This window comes from Lathamus discolor, chromosome 1 (genome assembly GCF_037157495.1).
Source record: "Lathamus discolor isolate bLatDis1 chromosome 1, bLatDis1.hap1, whole genome shotgun sequence".
Lineage (NCBI taxonomy): Eukaryota > Metazoa > Chordata > Aves > Psittaciformes > Psittacidae > Lathamus > Lathamus discolor.
The window spans coordinates 65,750,396-65,776,014 of NC_088884.1; the positions used below are offsets into that span (position 1 = coordinate 65,750,396).

At 44.2% G+C, this 25,619-nt stretch overlaps 1 protein-coding gene across 1 annotated transcript; it reads left to right on the forward strand.

The window, feature by feature from the left end:
* The first annotated feature begins 1,102 nt into the window (after positions 1-1,102).
* YBX3 (Y-box binding protein 3) lies at positions 1,103-23,939 on the forward strand. Its single transcript, XM_065675627.1, has 9 exons — positions 1,103-1,503; positions 5,179-5,242; positions 6,947-6,980; positions 12,343-12,432; positions 13,094-13,216; positions 17,682-17,776; positions 22,134-22,305; positions 22,898-22,998; positions 23,412-23,939. Exons 1-8 carry the CDS (start codon positions 1,245-1,247, stop codon positions 22,961-22,963), a joined length of 903 nt encoding a protein of 300 aa, XP_065531699.1. The 5' UTR covers positions 1,103-1,244; the 3' UTR covers positions 22,964-22,998; positions 23,412-23,939.
* The last annotated feature ends 1,680 nt before the right edge of the window (positions 23,940-25,619 follow it).

Below are 25,619 nucleotides of genomic sequence, written 5' to 3' on the forward strand. Positions count from 1 at the left end.
TCAAGAAATGAGGCAGCAGTGGTATGGCAGGAGTGAAAACCAGGCGTTGGTGGGGGCGATACAAACTGGAGGGTGCTACAGGAGGGAAAGTGTGAACATGGAAAAGGTGACAAGGAAAGAATCATAGAATCAATGAGGCAGGAAAAGATCCGTAAGATCATGTGGAACCATTACCCCAGGACTGCAAGGCCACCACTAAACCATATCACTAGGGGCCTAGTCTACACGGTTTGCGAACACTTCCAGGGATGCTGATTCCACCACTTTTCCAGGGCAGCCTCTTCCAATGCCTGAGCACCCTTTCAGTGAAGGAACTTTTCCTAATATCCAGCCTGAACCTCCCCGGTGCAGCTTGAGGCTGTTTCCTCTTTTCCTGTCACTTGTTGCTTGGGAGCAGAGACGAGCCACCTCCTGCCTCCATCCTCCTTTAGGTAGTTGTAGAGAGTGGTAAGGTCCCCCCAGAGCCTTCTCTTGTCCAGACTAAACACACACACACACACACACACACTCACACAGACTTCCCTCAGCCGTTCCCCATCACACTTGTGCTCCAGACCCTGCACCAGCTCTGTTGCCCTTCTCTGGACCCACTCCAGCACCTCAGTGTCTCTCTTGTAGTGAGGGGCACAGAACTGAACACAGGATTTGAGGTGCGGCCTCACCAGTGCCCGGTACAGGAGGATGATCACTGCCCTGGGCAGCAGTGATGCTACCAATGCCTCCCCGCTCACCAGCACGCGTCTGTCCCCCACAAGACGCTCACTCCTGCACCCACCCCACCCGGCTGCGCGCCCCCGCAGGGGCACGCCGGTGGGTGCCCACGGGCGGGCAGGCGCGGAGCTCAGTTCCGCTCCGGTCCTACGCACGTCCATCCACTCTTGTGTACACACGCGGCCACGTATATACCCGCATAGACACTCACCCACCTATCTGCCGCCATGCCATGCCATGCCATGCCATGCCATGCCATGCCATGCCATGCCATGCCATGCCATGCCATGCCATGCCATGCCATGCGCCTCGCCAAGGAGAAGCCTCTCCCCATGCCTCGCGTCCCGCCCGCTGTCGGCACGGCCCCTTTAAATGCTAATGAGGCGGCGCGAGCGGCGGCGCCAGCCCCCGCTGACTGTGTTAAAACTTCGGCGGGGCCATTTTGGGGGCAGTAAGACCCAGCGCGGGCCCGAGGGACGCCGACTCGCCCGCCGCGCACCCGCCCGTCACACACCGCCCTCCTGTCAGCCACCATGAGCGAGGCGGCGGAGAGCAGCACCGCCAGCACGGCACCCGCCACGGCCACCACCACGACCGCAGCCGCCGCTCCCCCGGCCGGAGCCCCTGCGCCGCCGTCGCCCGCCGCCCCGGACGTCAAGCCCAAGAGCCCCGTTAGCACCGCCGCGCCGGGCGCGGCTGTTGGTGAGGCGGCCCCCGGCGCTGCTGCTGCCGCCGCCGCCGCCGCTGCTACCACCACAACCGCCGCTGCCGAGACGGAGAAGAAAGTGCTGGGTGAGTGGCGGGCCCTGCTCCCAACTTCCCGGGGCACCTGCGGCAGGAGCGGGGGGAGCACACGCCACGGCACATGGCCGCCGCCCGGGGCCCAGCCCGGCTTCCCCCCGCCGGCTCCCCCCGCGGCTGTGAGTCAGGCAGCGCTCGGGGGAGGCGGCCGTGCCTCCTCCTCTTCCCCCCTGCCGGGGGGCCGAGCGGCGCCTGTCCGGGACGCCAACTCCGAGTTGGGCGGTAGCACCTGTATGCGGCGGCGGCGGCGGCGCGCCCGGCCCCGGAGAAGAGCCGGGCTCGGTCTCCCCGCCGGTGCTCCGGTGCCGGGAGGGGATAGCGAGTGAAGTGCGGGCATGCTGATGGGCTCCCCGGCACCTGCTGCCGGCCCCGTGTCCTGCTGGGGCATCTCCCAGTGGAAAGGGCTGCTGGCAAACCCTGTGTGATACCCGTACCCCCTTCGGGCTTTGCACAACTTCTGTATGTGTCAAGAGTCCTGCTATAGTAATGCTTCTATGTTTAGTGGGTGGTTTTGGGGGGAAGGTGTTGGTGGGTTTTTTTTTTTCTTGTTTTTCTCTCAGTTCTTACTTTATCAGTAAAGGGCAAGCCATAATGTCAAGTTGCCATCTCTCTGCTCAAGCCTAGTGCATAGCTAATGCAGTGGTTTTTCTCCATTGTGATTAAACAGGACCAACCTGTTGGAAAGAACAGTACTTCAGTCTGCAGTGGGATAGGGATTTACTGTTGATAAGTGTTTAAGACGTTAGTAAGAGCAAAGTTGGGGCTGACTACTAGTGCAGAGCCCTAAGCTTCATAAAGAATGACCAGTATCTTCCCTTCTGAAAGGGAAGACTGAGGTCTTACTGCAGCAGAGGAGCCAGGTAAAGAATTTCTCTGCAGCTCAGGTAGGAGGGATTCAAGCAAAACAAGACACTGGAGGTACAGTTTGTGTTTTTTCCCTGCTCTGTTATCGTATTTGTTGGTAATCAGTCGAGGCACATCCTGTCATATCTGTGTGTCTGTCTGCTTCTAGCCTTAACATGGCTTGTGTCACTCTTGGTAATGTTTTTATCTTGTTCACCTGTTGCTGTTGCTTGGGGCTGGGGGGAAGTGGAGGCATAAATGCCTTTCCTGGTCTGGCAGGGAAAAGAAAACTGCCATGGTGTTGGTTTTGCGTACTGGCCTTATTGCTAGGCAAGCTTTCTATCGGGAGCTGTAAGGAAAATGATTGTTGATAATGCTAATTGAAAATAAACTTATATTCAAGTCCACCTCAAATGTCTTGTGTTAATGGTCTTGTAAGAAGAGACTGAAGTGAATATAATTACAAAGATTCCATTAGACACAAGCTCTAATGCTTGCCCAGGGCATCCAAATGTCTGACTGAGGAATAAGGATAAAGGTTAGTCAACTTTCTCCTCTCTTGGTCACAGGAAGCTTTGGCTTTCTCTGTTATAAAACTAATGAAAAGGCTGTTTTGTCATGGATAGGTTGTTTCCCCTGATAGCATCAGAGTCCAGCATTTTGTAGAAATACGTGGGCTTTCACTTGCTGATGGGATAGGAGCGATCACATGAACTACCTTCTCTGCCTCGTGTGTAAAACTGGTTGTGGCTTCCTCTGGGCTTGCCCTCCTCCTTGCCTCATCTCCCTGATATGACAGCTCAGGTTTAACAGTGTTAACAATGCCTACACCATGGCCACGTGGATGTTCAGTGTCATGCTATTGTCTCTGAGGTTCTTTCTGCCCTTAAGGTGATGCTTGAGGGAGACTAAGACTGGTGTGGGTAGGGAATGGTATCTCTCCAGAACACTGTTTTAGGGAATCTGTTGGAGACTCCCCTGATCTCTGCCAGACTGTGCAAAAGGAGCAGTGTTGCTTTGAAGCTGTGTGCATGGACATCCACTTAGCAGCAGCCATCTGGCCACATAGTGTGAGTTTTATTTTCCTTTCTGCCAGCTTTCTTAACTCCTCTGAGGGTTTTTGTCAGGCTTCCTAGGCTTCTTGCCCTCTTCCTAATCTGATTGAAATAGGCCAACAGATTCAATAGCTATTCTGTGGGGGAGGGAAAGGATGGTGCTGGGGGAATCAGTGGTATTAACCTTGTTTCTTAAAGCAGGCTAAAACCTGCATGTGCCATTGGCACCTGTTACTGGGCCTTCCCCCCCTGCCCTTCTTCCACTGTTTAGTGCAGTGAGCTCTTGCATGTAGCCAGTGCCTGTGTGGTAGCAATAAGCGTATGTAGTGATGTCCCTATTAAATTAAACCTGAAAGCACAACTATATCTGTTGATGCTCAAGACTTGTGTGAAAAATCAGTGCTAGGCAGTGAATCTCTGTGAACAAGCAGTCTTGGGAATGGATGCTATACTCAGTAAAGCCCTTTAGTAACTGTTTCAGTCTTAGCATGGTTTTGCTGATTTTTAAATACAAACATTTTCTATTAAAAAACAGTATTAAAGAAGAACAAAACTTTCACTTCTGAAAGTGCAATGAGTAATGACCTGTTATTAGCTTCCATAACAGCAACAGTACTACAATGGACTGCTATCAGCAAACATTCCTGCTTTAGTTGTGTATTTGGGGAAGGAGGAAGAGGTTGCTTTTCTTGTCTGTCAGAGGGCTACGTATGAATGCCAAGTGTGCATGAGACCCAAGGTCTTGTCTAGCTGTGTCATCTCCTAGTGGATGTGTAGGGAATATTGCAGGTGTAGAGCAGATGATGGTACCTATTTGTAGTGTGTTTGAGTCTTTTTAATAAGACAAGCAGTCATCTGTAGGTGACTAGACCCTTTTCAAATAACTACTATGTAGATTACTTAGTTGTGGTCATGCCGTGTGATAAGTAACAGCTGTTAAGTCTAGGATCCAAAATTCTCCCTTTCCTACAGGTTTGAGAAGTACAAGTTTGTGGTCTCCACCCAGTTGCTGAGAGGGAAGGAGAGGTTAAACCACCTCCATTGCTGTTGAGTTCCTCCCACATGCTCCCATATGTTGGAGGAACAGGTTTTGCCAGATCCTATAAGACGCTGCAGTCTGGTTTCTAAGCAAGATGCTGTTTTGGTGTTGAGACAGGAGCTTGTCTTGCTCCTAGGAGCGTTGGAACATTAAGTTGGTCAGTTTGTAACTGGTAAATTGCAGAAGATCTCTAGAAGTAGGAATATAAAAAAAAAAAAGAGCCCAAAACACACACACACAAAAAGCCCCCAAAACACCACAAACAAAAATAAACTTGCCCCAGAAACTTCTTGTGGGGTCTTGTTTAGTTAGTGATGTTGGCCAGTTCTGGTTTCCAAGGAAGAAAGAAAAAGTAACTGAGTGAAAGAGAGGACTTATAAACAACTTTCTATTTGATGTCTAGTTACTAAGCTAAAGAGAACTGATGATTTTCAGCATCAGTGCACATCTCTGGCATAAGAAATGAAAAAAGAGGAGATGGATGCCTAATTCTGAAAATGGAGCTGGACTCCATTCTAGATGCAGTGTGGTAAACTCTTGGCTGAAGAACAGCATATTAAAACAATCCTGTGTTAGTATAAACTGAAGTGGGAGATAAAGGTAGGCTTTGAGTGTTAAGGTAACAGACTAGGTCTGATTTTGACTTCAGGAGCATAGATAAAGGTATTTTTGTAACATGCTTGTACTTTCTTATGTTTTAGAGTAACTTCTTAAACTTTTTGTTTCCAGCCACCAAAGTTCTTGGCACAGTCAAGTGGTTCAATGTCAGAAATGGATATGGCTTTATCAACAGGTATGTTTAGATTATGATAGTCATATTTGTACTGTACTAAGAGTCATGGTACAGATAATATGCCATACTTTAAATAATTGTAGCAGAGACCTGAAGACCTGAATACAAGTTTATGCTGTTGATGGCCAGGTTTGGCCAGGCATTCAACCAGCTCTATCTCAGGAACCACCACCCCTTCCCCATCAAAGTTTGTGTGTCTGGGGAGAAAACAAAGGGTTAAACCCATTACAGATTTGGTCTGTTGCTTGTTTCTCATGATTAATTGTACTACACCTTTAATGACTATATGCTTTTCATGACTGCCTGTCTTTTTTTAAAGGTGCAAGATAAGTTGTAGAATGAGGGAAGTACTTTTTGGATAAAAATTCAAGCGTTAACTGATTGGTCAAAATACCTAATGTAAATACACACTGAGATTCTCTGATACCATCTAACTGAAGATGTTCCATGCTTGAGTTCACAGAAATTGTCTTTTTTTTTTTTTTGTCCTTCTCTGATCACAAATGAAACTGAATGGCATCAATAAATAGCTGTTAGTGGTAGTGACCACACTCCAACCTTAGGTGCACAAGACCCATACTTCCAAGTTACTGGAGGAAACTCTGGCTTTTAAGGCTGGAATCTCTGTGGGTTTGAGAAGCTTTAAAATATCTTGTGTGCTTTATGAAAAATGAAGCTACTGTATGGGGAGTGCTTGTCTTGTGAAAGACATACCTGGTGAGTTATTTTATCCTACAAGTCCTTGAACCTACTTACACAGCAGTGTAGCAGTTGGACAGTGTAGAAAAGGGCAGAAGAGCCTGTTTCATGTATTTGAAGCCAGTTCTGGTACAGTATTTATGCCAGTCTCTGGAGACTACTCTCCAGTGTTATGTAAGCTTAAAGAAAAGCTTGAATGGCAAAGTACTCCTAAGTCTTTTGTAGCAGTTGATGTGAGAGTCTTCAGCTGGATATGATGTAATAATTTATTAGCTTTCTTCCTGAACTGAAGTCTGCTGTTAGTTCAGGCCAGTGCAACAAGTTTTGGATTATGCATTATTTTTAAAAACTCTTTAACCCTCTTGTGCCTTCTGCAGAGAAGGAATTGAGAGAACAAGTGGTGAGGTCTTTCTGTTGCATGGGATCACAGAATTGAGGTCTTGGACCTATCTTCATGTTTTGCATGTGAAAGCTTGAACTGGCTGGCCTAATCTTGACAACCTCACATTCATGTCTGGGTCTCCCTTTGATGGACTCTCCTGACATCTCTTGTGCATGGTTGCTTTGAGTTTCACTGAAAGGAGAGCTCTGTTGACAGCTGTGGCCAGTCGTGTTGATAGTCTTGCTTGACCTCTGGGATAACAGCTCAGGTTGCAGCCCCTGTGGAAGTTTTTTTTTGGGGGGGGTGTGGAATATAGTTAAAGGCGAGCAGTCCAGTCATTAACTCCATCCAGTGTCAAAACAAAATACGGAGTGCTTGCCAGAAGATTACAGAGAACCTCCCTGTCCCCTAACCCTTCTGAGGGCTGGGGAGTCCTTTCTGCTGTCAAGCATATGACCGTGAAAAATCAGAGCAGGGTCTTGGTATCATAGCCTTTACAGAACGTATGGCATCCAGGAGATGTACTACAGGGTGGGGGAAGGAGGGCTTCACTTGTGGAGTCAGGGATTTCTATTTAAGTCTCTCAGTCTAAACTCTTACAACTTCTCACTTTCTGTTCACAGAAATGATACCAAAGAAGATGTGTTTGTTCATCAGGTAAGACAGCAGTAAATGTGTTCAGGTGTGTGCTGTGATAGGTTTTTCAGGCAGCTTCCTGTAACAGCTGCCTGACCTTGCTGAACATGTGTTTTGAAGTTTTCAGGGAGGAATATTAGGGTATGTCTTCTTCTCTCTGGAGTTATAGTTGAAGGAGTAGGTATTATAACTCTCCATGCTTTTTTGTCTGCTCTGATTTGAACATGAGAGGGTTTGGGTTTGTGTTTTGGAGGGTTTTTGTTTTGGTGTGGTTTTGTTTGGTTGTCCCTCCCCTGGGGAAATGACTCCTGTTTTCTAAGTATGTTGTTACTTGTCTGTGTCCCATCGCTCCTTCTCCACTTCCTCATGTTCCCTGTCTTCTGTTTCTTCCTACCCTTCGTTTGCAGGTCTGTTGTCTGCCCTCTGTGGTATTGGAAAGAAAGTGATCTAGTCTGGCTCTTGACCAGCCTGAGTTGCTGTCAGCTGTTGCTGCACAAGGCAGCTGCTCTTAGGAAGAGGAGGAGGAAGGCTGCGTGCCAAAGTCTCAGTTTAGAGGGAGGCTGCCCAGCAGCTTGTCATTGGTTGACTTCCCTTGAGCTGTCAGTAGGCTGTTCTATGTTTATACTGTCAGCTTGCAGATGACTAGTGAAAAGACAGAGGATGCTGTTTCTCTGCTGATGTAAACTGGCTGGTTGGCTTAGATCTAGTTTTTCATCTGAGACTTTGTCCCATATGAAATATATGCAGATCCATGTGATCCTTAAAAGAATGAGCTTTCTTTTCAGGTGTATGTGGCAGTATTTCCATCAGATGTAACTAGGAAACTTGCACACATAGTTGGTCACAAAGCATGAGGATATGTTTGATGCGTATGCTGGTCAGCACTGAGAGTTAGCTTAGTTCCTGTGGGATCATGGCCAAATAGCCTGTGATAATTTTCTCTGGGTCAGGGACTGTGTAGTATATAATATATATATTTTATATTATCCAAAACCAGATGAAGCTGGAAGGGAATAAGTCTAGTGCCTTAGTGACTAAAGATGGTATTGGAAAATATGTGCAATTACATATTCCTGTTTCAGTTGGTGGACTTGGGATCAAGAGTTCTCAATGCATGCTCTGATCTCTAATGAGCTCTCTACTTCCTTGATGGCTGTGTATATGGCAGTAGTGCTGCTGCATCTGTGCCTTGATGGGAGCATGTCAAGAGGAGGTTGGGGAAAGTTCTAGTCACAGAAACATGTTCTGGGTAGGCAGCACTACGAAACTATCTTGAAGGCAAATGAGGTCTTCAGACCTGAAAAGATATCCTGGAAAATGGCTGTTGTGCTGATGACAGAGGCAACATGGATCGGTGTTATTCTGCTTGGGAAGGCTGCCTGCAGAGACCCAACCAGTGAAGGTCAGCAGCAGGCTAGTACTATCTGTACTGTTTTCTCCTTCAGTGGTGGAAATTATCCACCTAAATGTAAACTAGTCTGTGTGGGGAAAGGGGGGGATGATGACTTGTTTCCCCATCTCTTGTGGATGAAATACTCTTGGAGTGAGCACTGAGCGAAACTGGCTTGGCATCTTGGAAATACCATATTACATGCAAGCCTGCATCTGATTAACTCTCTTGGTGGGCTGTGTATGGCAAAGTAGATGCTTCCAGCTCTGGCTTGGGTTGGCTGCAGTGGGATTTTCCTCAGCTCTTCAATCTTGAGCTGTTTCCTTATGTGAATGCACTCATAGCCAGAGCTCCTGATTGTGGCCGTTTGCTTATGCCATGGATTTGCCTCCCTCACCAAAGGTCCTGCTACTTCGAGCTCCCTTGCCAGGGTTAGTGCTGGTTTTGCCCCTCCTCCCTGCACCCTTCCCAGGAGGGGCTGGATTACATGCCTAATCCCTTCAGAATAAGGCTGACCTAGTTGAATGGATCCAGCCTCCTCCCTGCCTCCCCTGCACACATCCGCAGTGGTAGAGAACAGGCTGATCTCATGATTGGAATGGGGGGTTAACGCTCAGTGTCTGGCTATTGGATGCTATTTATAAACCTAGTACAGATTAAAATGCTTTTCTCTTTAGGGCATGCATGGATTGCTTTGAATTAACCCTTTGTCTTGTGGGGGGACCCAAGCAGTGTTCTGGGGAAGGGCAGTTCTTCACCTTCTCTGTCCTGCTTGCACCCTTCTCCAGGTGGTTTGTGCAAGGTGCTGTGTTAGTTAGAAGCTGTGTTTCTGTCAGTTAGAGGTGTTCTGAACAGTAGGGATCGATTCACCTGGTGGGGTGGAGTGTATCTAAGGAAGAGGAGGCTCTTGCAGTTTAACGCCATTAAAAGTGTCAGTAGCCAGAGAAGTCCACCTTAATTAGTCATAGTTTGAATCAACAAGCAGTGAGGAGGAATAATGTTTTCTGCTGCACAGAATTCACTGGATAGTATTTGTCATGCACAGTAACTGGTGTAACAAATGCTGGCTATTGCTGTGGCAATGCTGGATGTGCACATGATGGGGCAGTAGGAGGATATGGAAGGAACTCTTCTAAGCAAAGTACTGAACTAGCTCTGAAGACTTTCATGGCTGTTCATCAGTGTTCCCTTGGGAAAGGAAAGGCTTTGTCTTACTTGTTGAGGTCTGCCTGTGTTAACACAAAACATCTGTCTTTCGAATCAAAGAACTAGGAGCCTGCAGGAAACAGTAATGGGGAGAATAGAGCTCTTTCCCTTCTGGATATACAGAGTAAAAGTCTTCTCATCAAGCTTAGAGCTTGGGCTTATTAGAGGCTAATTTCAGCAGTGTTTACCTGCAGCTGAAGTAGTAAGTAGTAAAGCTGTATAGTTTCTGTTCTGAAGTCTAGGACTTACTCAAAATTGTTTTTGTTTGCCTTTATGAAACAAACAGCAGCCTGCTGTGTGGTAGCCTCTGTCTCCGGCTGGCAGGTTAGTTGCAAACCCGGATTTCTGAAGTTTCTGTCCATAAACTTGGAAAGGAACATGTAGAATCCTATTGAAATTCATCTTCCGTTACCCTTCTTGGAGGATGTTTGAGAAGCTTCCTTAGTCTGAAGTATGCCCTCTATTGAATAATTTGGTAGTTGTTTTTTCCTCTGCACTTGGAAGGCGAAGGAGTTTTAAAATACAGGCTGTTGACATCTGTCATATGCAGAGCACAAGTCTTAAGAGTTTGAGCCAGTTTCTCAGTACAAGTGGTAGTGAAAGAACACAACCCTTACTCTGCAATGAAGATAATCACTATTAGTATACAGCAGTTATGGAAAAACCATCAATTCCAGCTGATTTTTAGACATGGGGCAGTTACACTGATAGGTCAGCAGAAAGCAGACAAAGCTGTCTCAGCTGATGGTGGGAGCCTCTGCTTGCTAAAGTAGTTCCCAAAAGAACTCACTTGAGCAGCTCATTCTCTTCCTGTATCAGCACACCCTCAGTCCTATCCCAAACCAACAATCTCATGGGTTATTTTTGCTTTGATAGCAATAATATGTATACTCTTGCGTTCTTCCTTAAGCCTTTAACACTGTGGGATACAGGGAAAGGTGTGGCTGGATGTAGGGCTGGAAGAGCATGTTGGCCTGTTGGGCAAAGGGGACACTATTCAGCAACAATGAGAATACTTTTCCTAAACTGGTCAAGCTCAACTTCAGACTGATTAGAACTTTTTTTTTCCTTCAGTTGGAAATATTTTTGGGCTGTTGTTGACTTAATGAATACAGTTGCCATGCACAGGCAACAATTGGGCTGGTCTTCATTCTGCCTGTTTTTGTTGAACTGCAAACAGGTGTGACAATTCTCTTATGTTTCTGCTCTGCATCCAGTTTCTTAAAACAGAGGAAATGTATTGTCATGTGCTTCTAGGTACTAGATCTGCACCTGCCTCCTTTATGCTAACAAAGGATACTTAGGTTATTAAAGACCAGCTTGCTTTAAGAGAACTTGAATAAAAAGCAGGCTGCTAGATTAGTTTACATGTGTGTGTAGTTCGTTTTTTTGTTTGGGTTTTTTCTCCCCTGGCCTTGTACAGTTTGTGTACCCTTATCTAACAAACAGACAGTAGTCTTTCCCTTCTAGCTGCCTTCTGTGGAATCCTGGAAATACTCCCCAGAGTGAAAAGCATTTGTAGTGACAGACTGAAAATTCCTTCAGGAGGTTTGAATGTTCCTGGGAGTCTGAGGAGGTTTTCAACCATTTTACTATTAGCAACATTGTCTTTGGATTATTTTGGGGTTTCTGTCTTTGACTCTGTCTTCTTGTACTATTCCTGAGCTCTTCAGTGACTTGCCTAATTTTTGGAAAGTTTTTTTTTTTCCTTGCAGTGCTTAGGTAGAAAGGCTTATTTATGTTACACTAGAGTTACAGTAATTCTACTCTAGTTACTATGAGTTGCCCTGATACCTTATAGTTAGTGCCATCTTCTACGAAAATGCTCCTGCTCTTAAGTTTTCTTCAGATGGTGTAGAGATCTCCTAGTGATAATGAAGGCATGGGGCACACTTGCTGCTGGAGCTGCCTTGGTACAGCTTGTTGGAGGTCAGACACTGAGTGTGAACACTGTCCATACAGCAATATGTGCTGATCTGCATCTTTAGTGGGGTTGACAGAAGGGATCTTGGGGCAACAGCCAGTTTGTAAATTTGTATGTGTTGAGAAAGGAGTAAACCTTGGCTGCATATTAGGAGGCCTGTGGAATAAAGGAGACACCTCTCAGACTCACAGAGTGGTTTAGGTTGGAAGGGACCTTAAAGCTCATCCAGTTCCAAACCCCTGCCACGGGTAGGGACACCTTCCACTAGACTAGGTTGCTCCAAACCACATCCAGCCTGGCCCTGAACGCTGTCAGGGGTGGGGGCAACCACAGCTTCTCTGGGCAGCCTGTTCCAGTGCCTCCGCACCATCACAGGGAGGAACTTCTGAAGATCTAATCTAAATCTATCCTCTGTCAGTTTAAAGCCATTTCCCCTTGTCCTCTACCTACATACCTTTGCAAAAAGCCCCTATCCATATTTCTTGTAGGCCTCTTTAAGTACTAAGAGTTGCTCTAAGGTCTGCCTCCTGAGCCTTCTTGTTGGCTGAACAGACCCAACTCTCTCAGCCTGTCTTCATAGAAGAGGTGCTCCAGCCCTCTGATCATCTTTGATCATACTCAACTAGTAGACTGTATCTAATAATTTCATAAGTTTCATGTTTCTCATTAAATCTGTATGTAGTAAAGCTTATGTAGGAAGATCAGTAGCACTTACATGTTTAAAATATCTTGGTGGGGTGACTGATCTGATGTGTAAAGTTGTGACTGTAGCAAAAGAATACTGCCCTTCCCTCATTCAGAGGGCTATGAATGTGTAGGATAAGATGAAATAGTACATTTTTCTCTATCTTCTTTCTTTAAAGACGGCGATAAAGAAAAACAACCCACGGAAATACCTGCGTAGTGTTGGGGATGGAGAGACTGTAGAATTTGATGTGGTTGAAGGAGAGAAGGTAAGAGATAATGGGGACTTTATGCTGTAGTCCAGCAGAGGTGACATCACTGTAGTAAAGAGTTACACAGTTATGGTTCTGTGTATCTGGTAGGTTTTTTGTCTAATGTGTTAATCCCTGGGGTGGGTGGCATTCATATAGCTTTTCTGTGGAAGATCTGTAAAGGCTTCATTAAGAAATATTTTTTGATATGTATCAAAAATTCTTTATTACATCCTTGGGCTTCTAGAATCTGTAATTTTTATTTCATAGAACATTTGAAGCTTGCAGCCTGCCCAGTAAACATTAACTAAGGAATATATTACCCTGAATAATTTGTCTTGGTGTCTGGTAGCTTAATAACTGTAAGAACCTTAAAGGTTTTTGTTTCTACTTTCTCAAATGCTTTTTGAGTTTTCTGATTTATTTTTTTTTATCTTTTTATTTTTTGTGTGTGTGGTTGGTTTTCCTTTTGTTTTGCTTGTTTGCTTTTAAGTTCTTTTATTTTTCCTCTTAACACAGCCTGCCTGATAACTCTTAGTTATGGGTTGAGAATAACAAACTTGCTTTTGCCCGATGTGGAAGGAAGGCATCTCTGATGCTTGGAACTGTTTCATCTTCTCCCTGTAGCTGGTTGTTCTTCTATCACACCATCTTGATTGACTTTCTTTTGGCCTTTAAGGGTGCAGAGGCAGCTAACGTCACTGGTCCAGATGGAGTCCCTGTAGAAGGCAGCCGCTATGCTGCAGACCGGCGCCGCTATCGCCGTGGCTATTTCGGCCGACGCCGTGGACCACCTAGAAGTGTAAGTCTAATTTCTGCAGTGGTGGTCATCCCACTTCCTCAGCAGTCTTGCAGTCCCCTCATGAGAGAGAGCAACAAGTTTTGCACTGCCATTCAGTAAACAGTTAATGTTTAACAAAATTGTGAGTTTTCTGTGGTGGTAATCTGGGTTCTTCCTTTGCTGATACTGATATTTTCTACTTTTGGGTGTCCTGTAGACCTGTCCTTGGCATATTGTTGTAAAATGTGCTAAAAGCATTCCTTTGGGTGTCAAAGTATCTGTGCTAAAGAATAAACACAAAGTAGTAAGACACAGAAGTGGTTCACTATGCCCTTTACCTGCAGCAAGGAAGAGTATTTATATTACTCTAAATTGTATAACCATAACTTGGAAAGGGCTACTTGGAAAATAAGATTTGTTTAAAAGCTTGTCGTTTCTGTATAATGTGGTAGTAGTTTGACTAACTAGTTGAAACCTCCATGTATCATCCCTTCATCAACCTCTGCCTACAGCAGTTCAGTGTAAAGACAAAGCCTTTTATTTTTTTCTTCAAACTAGCTACACCACTGTTCATAACATCTGCAACTCTCCCAGAAGCAGCTTCCCTTCAGGTTTTTGCAGAGGGAGAAGTATGAGCTACACAGCTGTAGTTCTAGCAGTTACTACTCCTATGCACATTATGCTTATGCTAAATTTGTGTCTGAAACAATCCAAGAAACTGGAACATACCCCAGGCTTGATTATCTGTTCTTTAATAGTTGAGTCTGTGATCATCACTTGCAGAAATAGGTGATTGATCTAATAGGAAAGCCCTGGTGGAAGTCTGCCCAAACAACACAACCCTCTTCTCATCTTGCTCTACGGAGTTGACAGTAAGGGAGCAAGTGGAACAAATGTTGTCATAGAATCAGAGAATAGAATCAGCTTGGTTGGAAAGACCTTTAAGATCATCAAGTCCAACAGTTCCCCAGCACTGCCAAGGCTACCACTAAACCATACCTCTGAAGGCCTCATATGCACAGTTTGTGAACACTTCCAGAGATGGTGACTCCACCAGTGCCCTGGGAAGCCTGTTTCAATGCCTGAGCACCCTCTCGGTGAAGAAACTGGTTCTACTATCCAGTCTGAACCTCCTCTGGTGCAGCTTGAGGCCATTTCTTCTTGTCTTATTGCTTGTTATCTGGGAGAAGATGCAGATCCTCACCTCACTACAGCCTCCTTTCAGGTAGCTGTAGAATGTGATAAGGTCTCCCCGAGCCTTCTCCAGATTAAACAACCCCAGTTCTCTCAGCTGTTCCTCATCAGACTTGTGCTCCAGGCTCTTCGCCAGCTCTGCTGCCCTTCTCTGGACCCACTCCAGCACCTCAGTGTCTCTCTTGTAGTGAGGGGCCCAGAACTGAACGCAGGATTCGACATGCAGCCTCACCTCTGCTGAGTACAGGCGAATGATCCCTTCCCTGGTCCTGCTGGCTACACTTTTTGTTTCTGTTTTCTTTTGCTCTACTGAGATTAAAATTTCCCTCAGCTGTCTTTATTGAGGGACTAAAGCAGGGACTGTGAAGGGCTGGGCAGGAGCTGTCCCTGAAATTGTTGTAGTGTAGGTGAGTGAAACCACTCAAACTTGTGCAGATACTCTTGTTATCCTCTGTATGCTTGCTTTGGTAGATCAGCTGAGAGTAGAATGGATCCTCATCTCAGGCTAGCAGTACTTCCTTTAGGAGGTCTTTTGCATTTGCACCAGTTAGCACATTCTTCACATTGAAGCTGTGTGTCTACTGTATCTAGAAAGATGCTTCTTTCTGATAACCTTTTAACAAGGTCTTCTCTTTCCCCTTCCATTCCCATGTGTGTAAAGGGGGAAGAGAGGTAGCAATGTCTGTGAGCCATAGCAGTGTGTATACACTGTTCTGTATAGTCACATTAGTACATGCGTTAAAGGTTGTACTCCTCTACTTGAGGTTTTTCTGTCTAACTGTCCTGCTGGATACTTCTGAGGCAAGTGTGAGTTGCTGATGGTATGGTATTCTTGGGCTGTGTTTGAAAGGATATTTACTTAGCTGTAGGCAACTCTTGCTGCATATCTGAAAGAGAAGGTTTCCATGTAGCCAAGCCTGCTATGCTTAAAGATCTTCTAGGCTGCAGAGGTGAAAGGTTTTCCTAGAGCTCAGCTGCCCATGTCATCAGTTCCTGTATTTACTAACAAAAAAAAAGTTGAATTTATTGAGGTGACTTTTTGACATGGTGGCCTTCTAGATTTCAAGACCTTTCAATTGATGTCAGCTGGCAAATCCAGTCCAACCTTGTGTAATGCAGTAAGAGTTGGTTTCTCCTTCCTTACTGGCATGGTTTTAGATAAACTAATGATGCTGTCCTTTGTTTGCCATGCTAGTTCACATGTGCCTGTACTTAGTAACTTACTGAGTCTGGTTTTGACCATACTGTGTGAATTTCTCAAGAATGAAGAGAACCCTGGGGAATCAGAGGTATTTGCTCTAGTGGGAACTGCATCTGGATTGCTTGGAAAGTTCTGTGCAGAGTAAAGTACTTGTTCATATCAGAAACTTCTTAATTGCATCCACTACAGAAAAGAGGCTGTGCTCTTCACTATACTAACAACGTAGACATTGTGTGGAGTTGTAGTCAGAATGTTAGAAAACAGAATGAATCATGGAATAACCTTGAGAATTAATAGTACCGTCATGTACGTGTTGTGTGTATGACTAATAGAAGCCTCTATACCAATGAGTCAGAAAATAAGCTAGTTTAAAAGTTGTTTTATAGGCTGATGCTGTTTCTTGTAGAGAGGAGACCCCAAAAGATTAATAGTATTATACAAAACTAGACTGATCTGAAGAGACACAAGACCAAATAAAGAAATTTGGGGAAGCAGATGGGTAAAAAGCTCATTGTGCTTTAATTAAACAGTTAATGCTTGAAGAAACTTGTATTTGGGGGACAGCAATAAAATTTTGTCCCTTTTTAGATGTTCTCTAACCTTTTTAGGGTTGCTTTGTTAGAAGGTATTTCCTCGAGTTGGAAGGTTCCTGTGAAGGAGATTGAACAAATGGGATTATGTGTGTGCTAGATGTGATGTGTGGTGCTTTTAGGAGTACAGATGTAGATTTCCTAATAAATAAATCTAATGTTTACTGATAGTAAGCATAAGACCTCAATGCTCAGGTTCTGTTCTGCATCCATTCTGGTGACTTCTGACAGCATAGTTTTATCCTGGAGCCATACTTCACTTCTGAACAATAGACCTGGGTCAATTGACAGTGTAATGTAACGTGTCAAGTGAATTTTTGTGCTGCTATAGAAGATGTGGAAAATTTTCAGGACTTACAGGCTAAGCAATTCAGTTGCTTTACTGTTCTGTTTTCAACTGATTGGTTAAACCAAACCAATTTAAAATATTGACATAGCAACATTTGGTTCAAAGTTAATAGAAAAAGGTTTGTGTTGGTTTTGAGTAATGCTTCACCAGGTCTAGAGATAGTCTTTTTTATCTGAGATTCCAATGTGGCCCTTTGTAGGGAGGAGGGGTCTTGAACTTCTACATGTTTTCAATAGCACAGCCCAGTACTGCCTTTTAAAGAGCTCTGCGTGTGATGTTGAGTGTGAAGTGCTACAGGAGAGCTTTGGCTGGTAAAAAAACACTGTTGTATGCCCCTTCCTACAGTTAGGTTGGTTGCTGCTTTACTAGCTTCTGGCACATTGTCCCTCAGGAGACCTACTAGGTCTTTGGTTCTGTATTTCTGGCATTGCAGAGCCCTGCTGAGCACTAATTTCTTGTGCTTGCTCAGAAATTCTGGAGAAATGACAACTATGCTGAAACACATTCAGGATTGTTTTCATTTTGTGCCCTCTCTTCCCTTTACATCTTGCTGTTCTCTTTTCTTGTTTCTGTGCTTTGACAGTCCTAACATGACTAAGAGAGTGAGAGCAGGAGCAGCATTAGTTTCTTATTTCACAACAGACAAATCCCAAGACATATGAATCATGGTTGTCACATACAGTACTGGTGGTGCTATTTCTCATCTTGCTGTTTGTGACACTTCTAACTATCCATCACAGGTCTATTAAATTGTAAAATTATTTAGTACAAAGGGTGTTGATAGAAACAGGACAGATTGGTATTCCAAAGTAGATAGAAGTAGTATAATGTTGTTGTAAGCTTAGAAGTGACTTTTGTTTCAGGTTCTGAGTGTCTCAAGTACTTTTCAACTTCTGTCAGGTGCTGCCTGTTATTACTACCTACTTAGTTGGTGGGAGTTCCTGTGAATATTTAGTTATCCTACTCTTATCTTTGTCCAAATTTAAGCCTTTTGAGTATCAGCTGCTTCTTTTCACTTCATCTGTTGGTGCTTCTATACTGAAACTGGTTTTGTGTTCAGGTTCAGATTTCTGGGCTTTATGGTTAATATACTACCCATGAAGTAAGATAATGCTTCATTGTTGACTGTCTTCTGCTTTCTTTTGGTTATAGGGTGGTGAGGGAGAAATCAAGGATGGGGTCACAGAAGGAGGACAGCTTCATCAACAAGTCCATAGGAATCCTACCTATCGTCCCCGCTATCGCCGGTTTGTACGGTTTCCTTTTTTCATCATTCCTTGGATGCTTTGTGATCCACACAGGCTTCATTAAGAGCAGGAAGCTGTGTTCCCTGATGTTAATGTCTATGCAAATCTTGGGGACAGTGAGAAGGTTTTAATTACCAGGAGAAAGGGGAGCTACCAGAATAAGGGAACAACTAGACTTTTGTTAAAGTGCTTATATAGTGCTCGTGGTCAGGAAGAGGTCAAGAATGGGTGAAGAATTCCTTGTATCCTGTTACTTTTCAATATATTGCTCAATTGTGAAGTGAGTTGCAGGTCCATGCCTGCCCAGCTGAACTCTTATGCTTTCTCAGACAAGTAATGCATCCAAATCCCACTTGGCCTGGGACAGCTAGGCCCACCACCTGCAGGGTCAAGGTGTACTTTATAACTGCTCCTGAGCACTGCAGACAGTAGTCTGCAGTTCAGCACTGGACTGCAGCTTGTGTGCATCCAGCTTAGCCCTATGTGTCATGCAGGCTTGGTTTTATGCACTGGTGCTGCTTGTAGCTACAGAGGGTAGGCAACTGTTGTAAATACTGAAGTTGTGTTCTCTCTATAATGGCCTCCAGGCCATTAAATAGTATGGTAAAGTTACAGTTGCCTCGTTGCCAACTCATACCTGTTGCCCCTTGTCTTCTCAGTGTATTTTCTTGTGAAGAGAGATTCTGTCCTTTTTGTAGCTGCCCTTTAAGTACTGAAATCCTGTGATGAGTTCCCCTCAGATGCCTTTTCTCCAAGGAGAAAAGACATGACTTCCTCAGCCTTTCCTCATAGGCCAGTTTGTCCAGCTCTTTGATTATCATCTTGGCCCTCCTTTGGCCCACATCCAGTCTGCCCACTCTTTGAATTGTGGGGACCAGCACTGGACACAGGACTCCCCAGTTGTCTCATAAGTGCTCATTAGAGTGGTATGTTTGCATCTCTCTCTGCCGCTGATATCTCTGTGGATGCAGCCCAGGCTCTGTTTTGCCTTTGACTCATGTTTGAGTTTTGCTGACTTGGGCTGTTAGGTCCATACAGCAGATAGTGGGAGACTTTTGCCATGGGGTGTTGGGGATGATAAAAACTTGCATGAGCTTGAGAAAGACTGGTCAAATACCAGAGAAGGATGCCATCGTAAAGAATGTAAACTCCATCTGGCTTGGGAGATCTCCAGCATGGAAATTAATTGGAGATTTGGAAGCTATTTGGGAAGTGGGTTTCCTTCTCCTTATTTTCCCCTGGGGATCCATAGAACTGGCATAAATGGGCACTTAAAGACCCACTAGGCCATTCTTAAGTTCTTAGTTAAGATCTCTTGGAGCTCACATGAATGCTGATATTTTCCAGTGGGAAATACAAAAGAAGTTGCTAAGTCACCAGTGTAGGACTCTTTTCTTTGTTTTCCAGCCTTAGTTCTGATATGACTACTCCAGCTTCCAGCCTCTACTCTCAGGGAGCAATTCCACAGCTAAGGAGTTCTGTGCAGTTAAAAATAGCAGTAATATCAGTATGAAATAGTCAACCTCTGACTGTCATAGCTTTTTGAGATGTTGCCTCACTTGGTGGTTTTGTTTGTCTGTCTTTGTGTTGGTGTGTTTTGTGTGGTTTTTTGGGTGGTGGTTTTTTGGTTTTTGTTTAAACTGAATTCCTGTAAGTGAAAAAGCTCATTCACTTTCTTCTTGTGACTTGTCACTCATTCTCCATGATGAAACAACTCAGATAAACCACTAGATAACTTTCACTGGTGTTGTTCATGAAACATTGTAACAGGGGCCCCTGCAACATCCTTATCTGTGGGAGATCTATGGATTTGATGGGTGGACTCTTCAGTGGATGAGGAATCGGTTGGATGGTCACATCCAGAGGGTAGTGGTCAACAACCTAATGTCCAGATGGAGATTGAGTGATGTCAGTACTGGTACCAAAACTATTTAGTATCTTCATCAATGACATAAACAGTGGGATTGATGCACCCTCAGTAAGTTTGCAGATGACACCAGGCTGAGTGGTGCAGCTGACATGCCTGAGGGATGTCATGCCACCCAGAGGGATTTGGACAAGCTCAAGTATTGGGCCGATGTGAACCTCACGAGGTTTGACAAGGTCAAGTACAAGATCCTGCTTCTGATTTGAGACAACCCCTGGTATCAGTACAGGCTAGGGGATGAACAGATTGAAAACAGCCTTGCCACAAAGGACTCTGGAGTGCTGATGGATGAAAAGCTAGGTATGATCCAGCAATGTGCACTTGCAGCCCAGAAAACCGAATGTATCCTGGGCCACATCAAAAGAAGTGTGGCCATCAGGTTGAGGGTAGTGATTCTGCCCCTCTATTCCACTGTGGTGAGACCTCATCTGGAGCACTGTGTAGAGTTAAGGAGTCCTTAGTACAGGAAAGACACGGGACACAAAAGTGATCAGATGGATGGAGCGCACCTCCTTATGAGGACAGGCTGTGAGAGAGTTGTAATGATTCAGCCTGGAGAAAAGAAGCCTCCAGAGAGGCCTTGTTGTGGCCTTTCAGTACTTAAAAGGGACTTATAAGAAAGGTGGGGGTACATTTGTGTGGTAGGGTCTGTAGTGATAGGACACAAGAGGAGATGGTTTTATAGTAAAAGGGGGTAGACTTAGACTAGATTTAAGGAAAATAGTTTTTACAATGAGGGTAGTGAAACACTGGGTTGCCCAGAGAGGTCAGGTTGGGTGTGACTGAGCAATATGGTCCAGTTGAAGGTGTCTCTGCTCATTGCAGGGGAGTTGGACTAGATGAGCTTTGAAGGTGCCTTTGAACTCGAATTAATCTATGATACTGCTGTCAAGGAGCTGGTTTATATTACTCTGCCATTCACCCACTTGCTCCTTTTCATCTTGTACTTGTTTTTCTATCGGTTAGCTTAAGAGGTTGAGTTCCAACAAGGAATTTAGAGAGATGAACTGTGAAATTATGTAATCCCAATTTTTTCCATATGTACTTCTGTTGGAAAACAAAAAAGCAAGAGTGAGGCACTGGAATTGGTTGCCCAGGGAGGTTCTGAGTGCTCAATCCCTGGCAGTGTTCAAGGCCAGGTTGGATGAAGCCTTGGGTGGGATGGTTTAGTGTGAGGTGTCCCTGCCTATGGCAGGGGGGTTGGAACTAGATGATCTTGAGGTCCTTTCCAACCTTAACTATTCTAAAATGAGTTATTCTTCTAAACAGTGCAAGAGGAGCAACAAGCTGAATTTCATAGGAATAGCAAGATTATCCTTGATGGTAATGACTGTCTGTTCCATGCGTGGTAGATCTGTCCTTGATGCTGGGTCTAGAGCTACAAGCCTTCCACCTCTACTCTGAGCTTTTCTGTATGAACATTTATGTTAAAGTTGTCCTTATCTAGGATTGTGGGAAGTGGGGTAATACTCATGCTGCTGCTTGTAGTCATCTGAGTTGAATAAATTTGATTCCTCAAAAGTTTCATTAATATTAGGCAGTCAGGAGTAGCACCATACCAAGCACAATGAGGCATTTGAGTTTTTGCCTGTTGTGAGTGAATCACAAGCAGGTTAATTTGCCTGTGGCTAATGGGAATTTATGCATTTCTGATGCATTTTTTTTCCTGTAAGAAGTATGATACTATATGAGTGCAGAAGGCTTCTGTTTGAGTTAATAGGTAAGTGTTGCTTGCATTTGCATGCATTAAATCCAGTAACACTACTGCTTTTATATTACATTTCCTTGGAAAAGCTAAACTGGCTTTTGGGACTAGGTAGCTGTGGATTAGCAAAGACAGGTAGTGGAAACTAGACAGTAAGCAGTGACTTTATTGTCATTCTTGGCTGTGTTTTAACAGTTTGTGGACATAGCTTGTGTATACTAGAAATGGGATTAAATGTTCTTGCCTTTCACCTGACTGAAATACATGCTACACTTCCTTACATGATCAAGAGAAGCAACTTAGGGCAAAGAGCAAAGATCTAGGAATGGTTTACAGGAGGAACTGAGATTCCTGGGGATTGCACCATTAATAGGGCTGGGCTGGTGTATGGCTATGCCAAGGTTAATTTAGCAGAATCAGCCTGTGTGGCTACTACTGGTTTGTTTCTTCTCCTAGCCAGCAGTTCAAGTGGGCAAACTACATCTTTATTGTAGGATACACAGAACATACAGGTACAGTGTCAACAGTGAAGAAACAGCCAGATTGCTTGTGTTTCCCTTCCAACTCTATGCCAGCCAAACTCCAAAGGATTGTTTTGCTGCCATTCAAAACTGTTAAAGATAGCACTTGGTTAGAGAGGTTTTTTTTTCCCCAGGCTAAAATCATGATAGTTTAACCTTCCTGGGCTTCTCTTGTACATGACGCCTATTTCTCCCCCTGTTCAGAGGGCCCCCACGTCCACGCCCTGCCCCAGTGGCTGGAGAGGCTGAGAACAAAGAGAACCATCATGAAGCCAGTGCTATGAGTCAGCAGCCACTTCGTCGTGGGTATAGACGCCCATACAACTACAGGCGTCGACCTCGTCCACCCAATGCTCCAGCTCAGGATGGGAAGGAGGTAAATACACTCCTGGCACAACTGTGGTAGAGACTGAGGTTTTAATGGGGTGAGTGCTTAAGACCTGTCCTGTGGGAGCTGGTGTGCTAAAGGAGTCTGGTCAAGTCTAAAGTGTTGGTAACTGAAAGTATCTGGCCTGTTCCTTGTGATCTTCTTGGAGAATGAGTAGCTTACCTTAAATAGAGCCAGCAGTGCAATAGGGATTGCTTCTGGATAGTTCTTAATTTAGGTCAGACTGTAACAAATGTTTTTGAAATGCAGAGAAACAGTTGTGTTTTCCAGCTCTCTCAAACCTTCAGTCTGTATGTAGTACAAGATAGATTTGACAGGTCCAGATCCATTTCCTGAACAGCTTGAACCAAATTAGTTAAGGGAACTGTTTGTGACCACAAATTTTGCCTTAATGACAAGCGACTTTCTCATTCTTTACCTACTCGAGGTAGTCCCCTGACAAAACCTGCTTTGTAATACTTAATATTTTCAGAGGATTTATCTTCCCTGATTATTTTCAAACCAGGGTTATGCTACCACTGAACAGAGGAAGCATCAGGAGGTCAGTCTGTGTCTATAATAAAGGTTTATTGTGTCTCAGACAAAGGTAACTGAAACACCTGCTGAAAAACCTGGTCCAGTGACCGAGCAGAGTGGTGCTGATTAAAGTCCGGCTCCCCAGGCACCTTTACCATTCCTCAGGTAAGGAATTTAGATGGTTCTTCTTCTCCAGCTGAAGCAGCGTGGTGTATACTTGTAGGACTTGGCCTCTGGCTACATCCGTTTATGTATGATCAGATATTTGTGATAACTTCTGAGAATGCTGTATAGGCAAACCAAAAACAGTTGCTGCTTTTCCCTCCTTTCTTTCCTCTGCTTCTGTAATTGTCACAAAATACAAGGAAGATCTGTCTGGTCCATACAGCAACAGCATCTGCTGATCAGTTAGTAGTGTTTTGTTTTAGGAAGATGCTGTACTCTTAGCTTACAGACAGGATATCCTAGTCATGCTTATCCTTTCTTTCTGTGATAATTCCTTTTCCACCTGACATCCCATCTGTTCACCAGGAAAATGAAACTTAAACTGCACTGTTTTCAATTTGGCTCTTCAACAGGTGTCCTAAAATACAACTCAAAAGTTACACCAAAGAAACACACAAAGCAATAAATTGTCAACAGTGATGACAAAAGCAAAGATTTGACCCATTGGAACTTAAACATGTACCAGCAGCTGAGACCCAGGGAACGCCTGCAAGAGATGCATGAAGGAAGGACAAGAGAGCAAGATCCAGCCAGAGCACCCTCCCCAGTTTCAGTAGCAACCCTGGGTTTTGGTGGTTTTGTTTTAAATTTCACTATTTCGCTAGTATGGAATTTTTCAATTATTCTTTTGGTATCAAACTGAAAAGGGGAAGATAAAAAAACCCCAACCAAAAAACTGAAATTGAAAGAAAAGCTTTTTTTTTTTAATGGATGCTGGTGCTGAACCTCCCAGGTGTGATGAGGTTTTTCTTTTTTCTGTGCCAGTCCTGATTGCTGCAGGACAGGGGGAGGAGAAGCTTGCGCTTTCCTTTGTAAGATCTATTTGAAACTGTGCAGCATGGGTGACGTTCCTCACAAATAAAAGTGACAACTACAAAACAGTCTGGGTTTAGTATGTTTTTCACTTTTAAAATAGTTAATGATTTCAATCTTGCTGCTTCAGCATTTATGTGTGAAAATGAGAACTGCTTGTTTAGTGTGTGTTGATGAATCTTGTCTGAAACCATGCTGAAGGATAAATGTGCAGGGACATGGCTAGGCTGGGTGGATCTACTTCAAGCCAAAACAACTTCTGCAGAGAATTTACACAACAGAACTATACCTCATGCTGTCCTCTCTGCTTTTCTGGCTCAAATGGTGTTAGTGGTTGGGTTTTTCTGTTACCATCTTGTGGCAGGAGTTTGGGGGCTTTGGATTGTGTTGCTGAGATGTTGTTTTTTCCCTATCTGTTTTCTAGGCTTTTTGTATTCTTTAAACAGCGGAATACAAGCTTTGAGACTCTTCTGCTCAGAAAGACAAAGTAGGCTTAGTAACTGCCACTCTATTCAAGCTTCTGTTCCAGATAATGACAATGTTTTACTAGCCTCTTCACTTTTCCTTGTTTGCAACTAGTAAAATCCTCTGTGTTAAGGAGCAAGGTACTTTAAAAATGTGTGTGGTTTTCTAATGTCCCTCCTGAAAACTTGGGTGCCTTGCAAGTGTTATCAGTCTGCTTCCAGCTGTTGAATACGGGTGTGTGTATTCAGCTATCTTGTTGTGTCCTTCATTCTCTATCCACCATTTCTCACGCTGCTGTCTTGCAGTTGCTGTTATCCAAACCTTAGATAGTGTATTTTTCTTAAAACATCTTTCTGTTCTTAGCTATGCAATCTTTACCCAGCCTTTACTGAATAACACTTTCATGTAAAACCCCTTGTGCTGGAGCCACACTGTAACTGTGTGCATGTAGACAGGTACTTGCTGTCCTTATCTCCTCTGGTTTGCCTGTTCTTGCACAGTCTTAATAATGCAAAATTACACAGAGGGTCTCTGGAGACACACTTCTTCATGTTACTCCTCAGGAAGTGAGAAGTAGGGGGGAGCTTAGGACATAATTTGAGTTTCCAGCTCCTGGGAAGGTGAGGAATGGCCCTTGCACCCTGTTGCCTTTGCCTTGAGAGGCATAGGGGAAGGTTTAGTGATGCATGAGGGATTGGTTTTTCAATGAATTAGAAACCTTTTGAGGTGTGAGCTGAAAGCTGCAGGCTTGCTTCAGGAAAGAGAATGCTTCTGACTCCCTTGAGTACATATGCATAGTTGTATACGCTACAAACTTATGTAGTGCAACCTGCCATTGCAGCACTTACGCAGCAGTTCTGAAAGGACATTGATACTAGAGTTGCTGTGAGACTTGAGTTGCTGCACTGAGTCTGACAATCTGTAGGCTGGGAAAGATATGGAAGTGGACACAGTGGTATTCTAATGTCTTCCCTTGGAAAATTAAGAATATGGTTGTTCTGACAATGAAGTTTAATAAGGTGAGGAAAACATAAGTAATATACCTTTTAAAATGTTGTCTTAAGCAGGACAATCCTTAGTAGGCTTCAGTTTTGTTCAGTACTAAATCTATTTCAGGCAGACTGGGGTGAGCTTGGCAGTTTCATCCTAATATAAACAGATGTATAGCAGTCATAAATACTGAAACATTACTGCAGAGCTTGTCATAAACTACTTGAGCTGCTTTCAGTTGTTCAGAGTGTTTTTTCTTAAAGTGAGATTTGACAGGCAAAAGAGAATTTTCA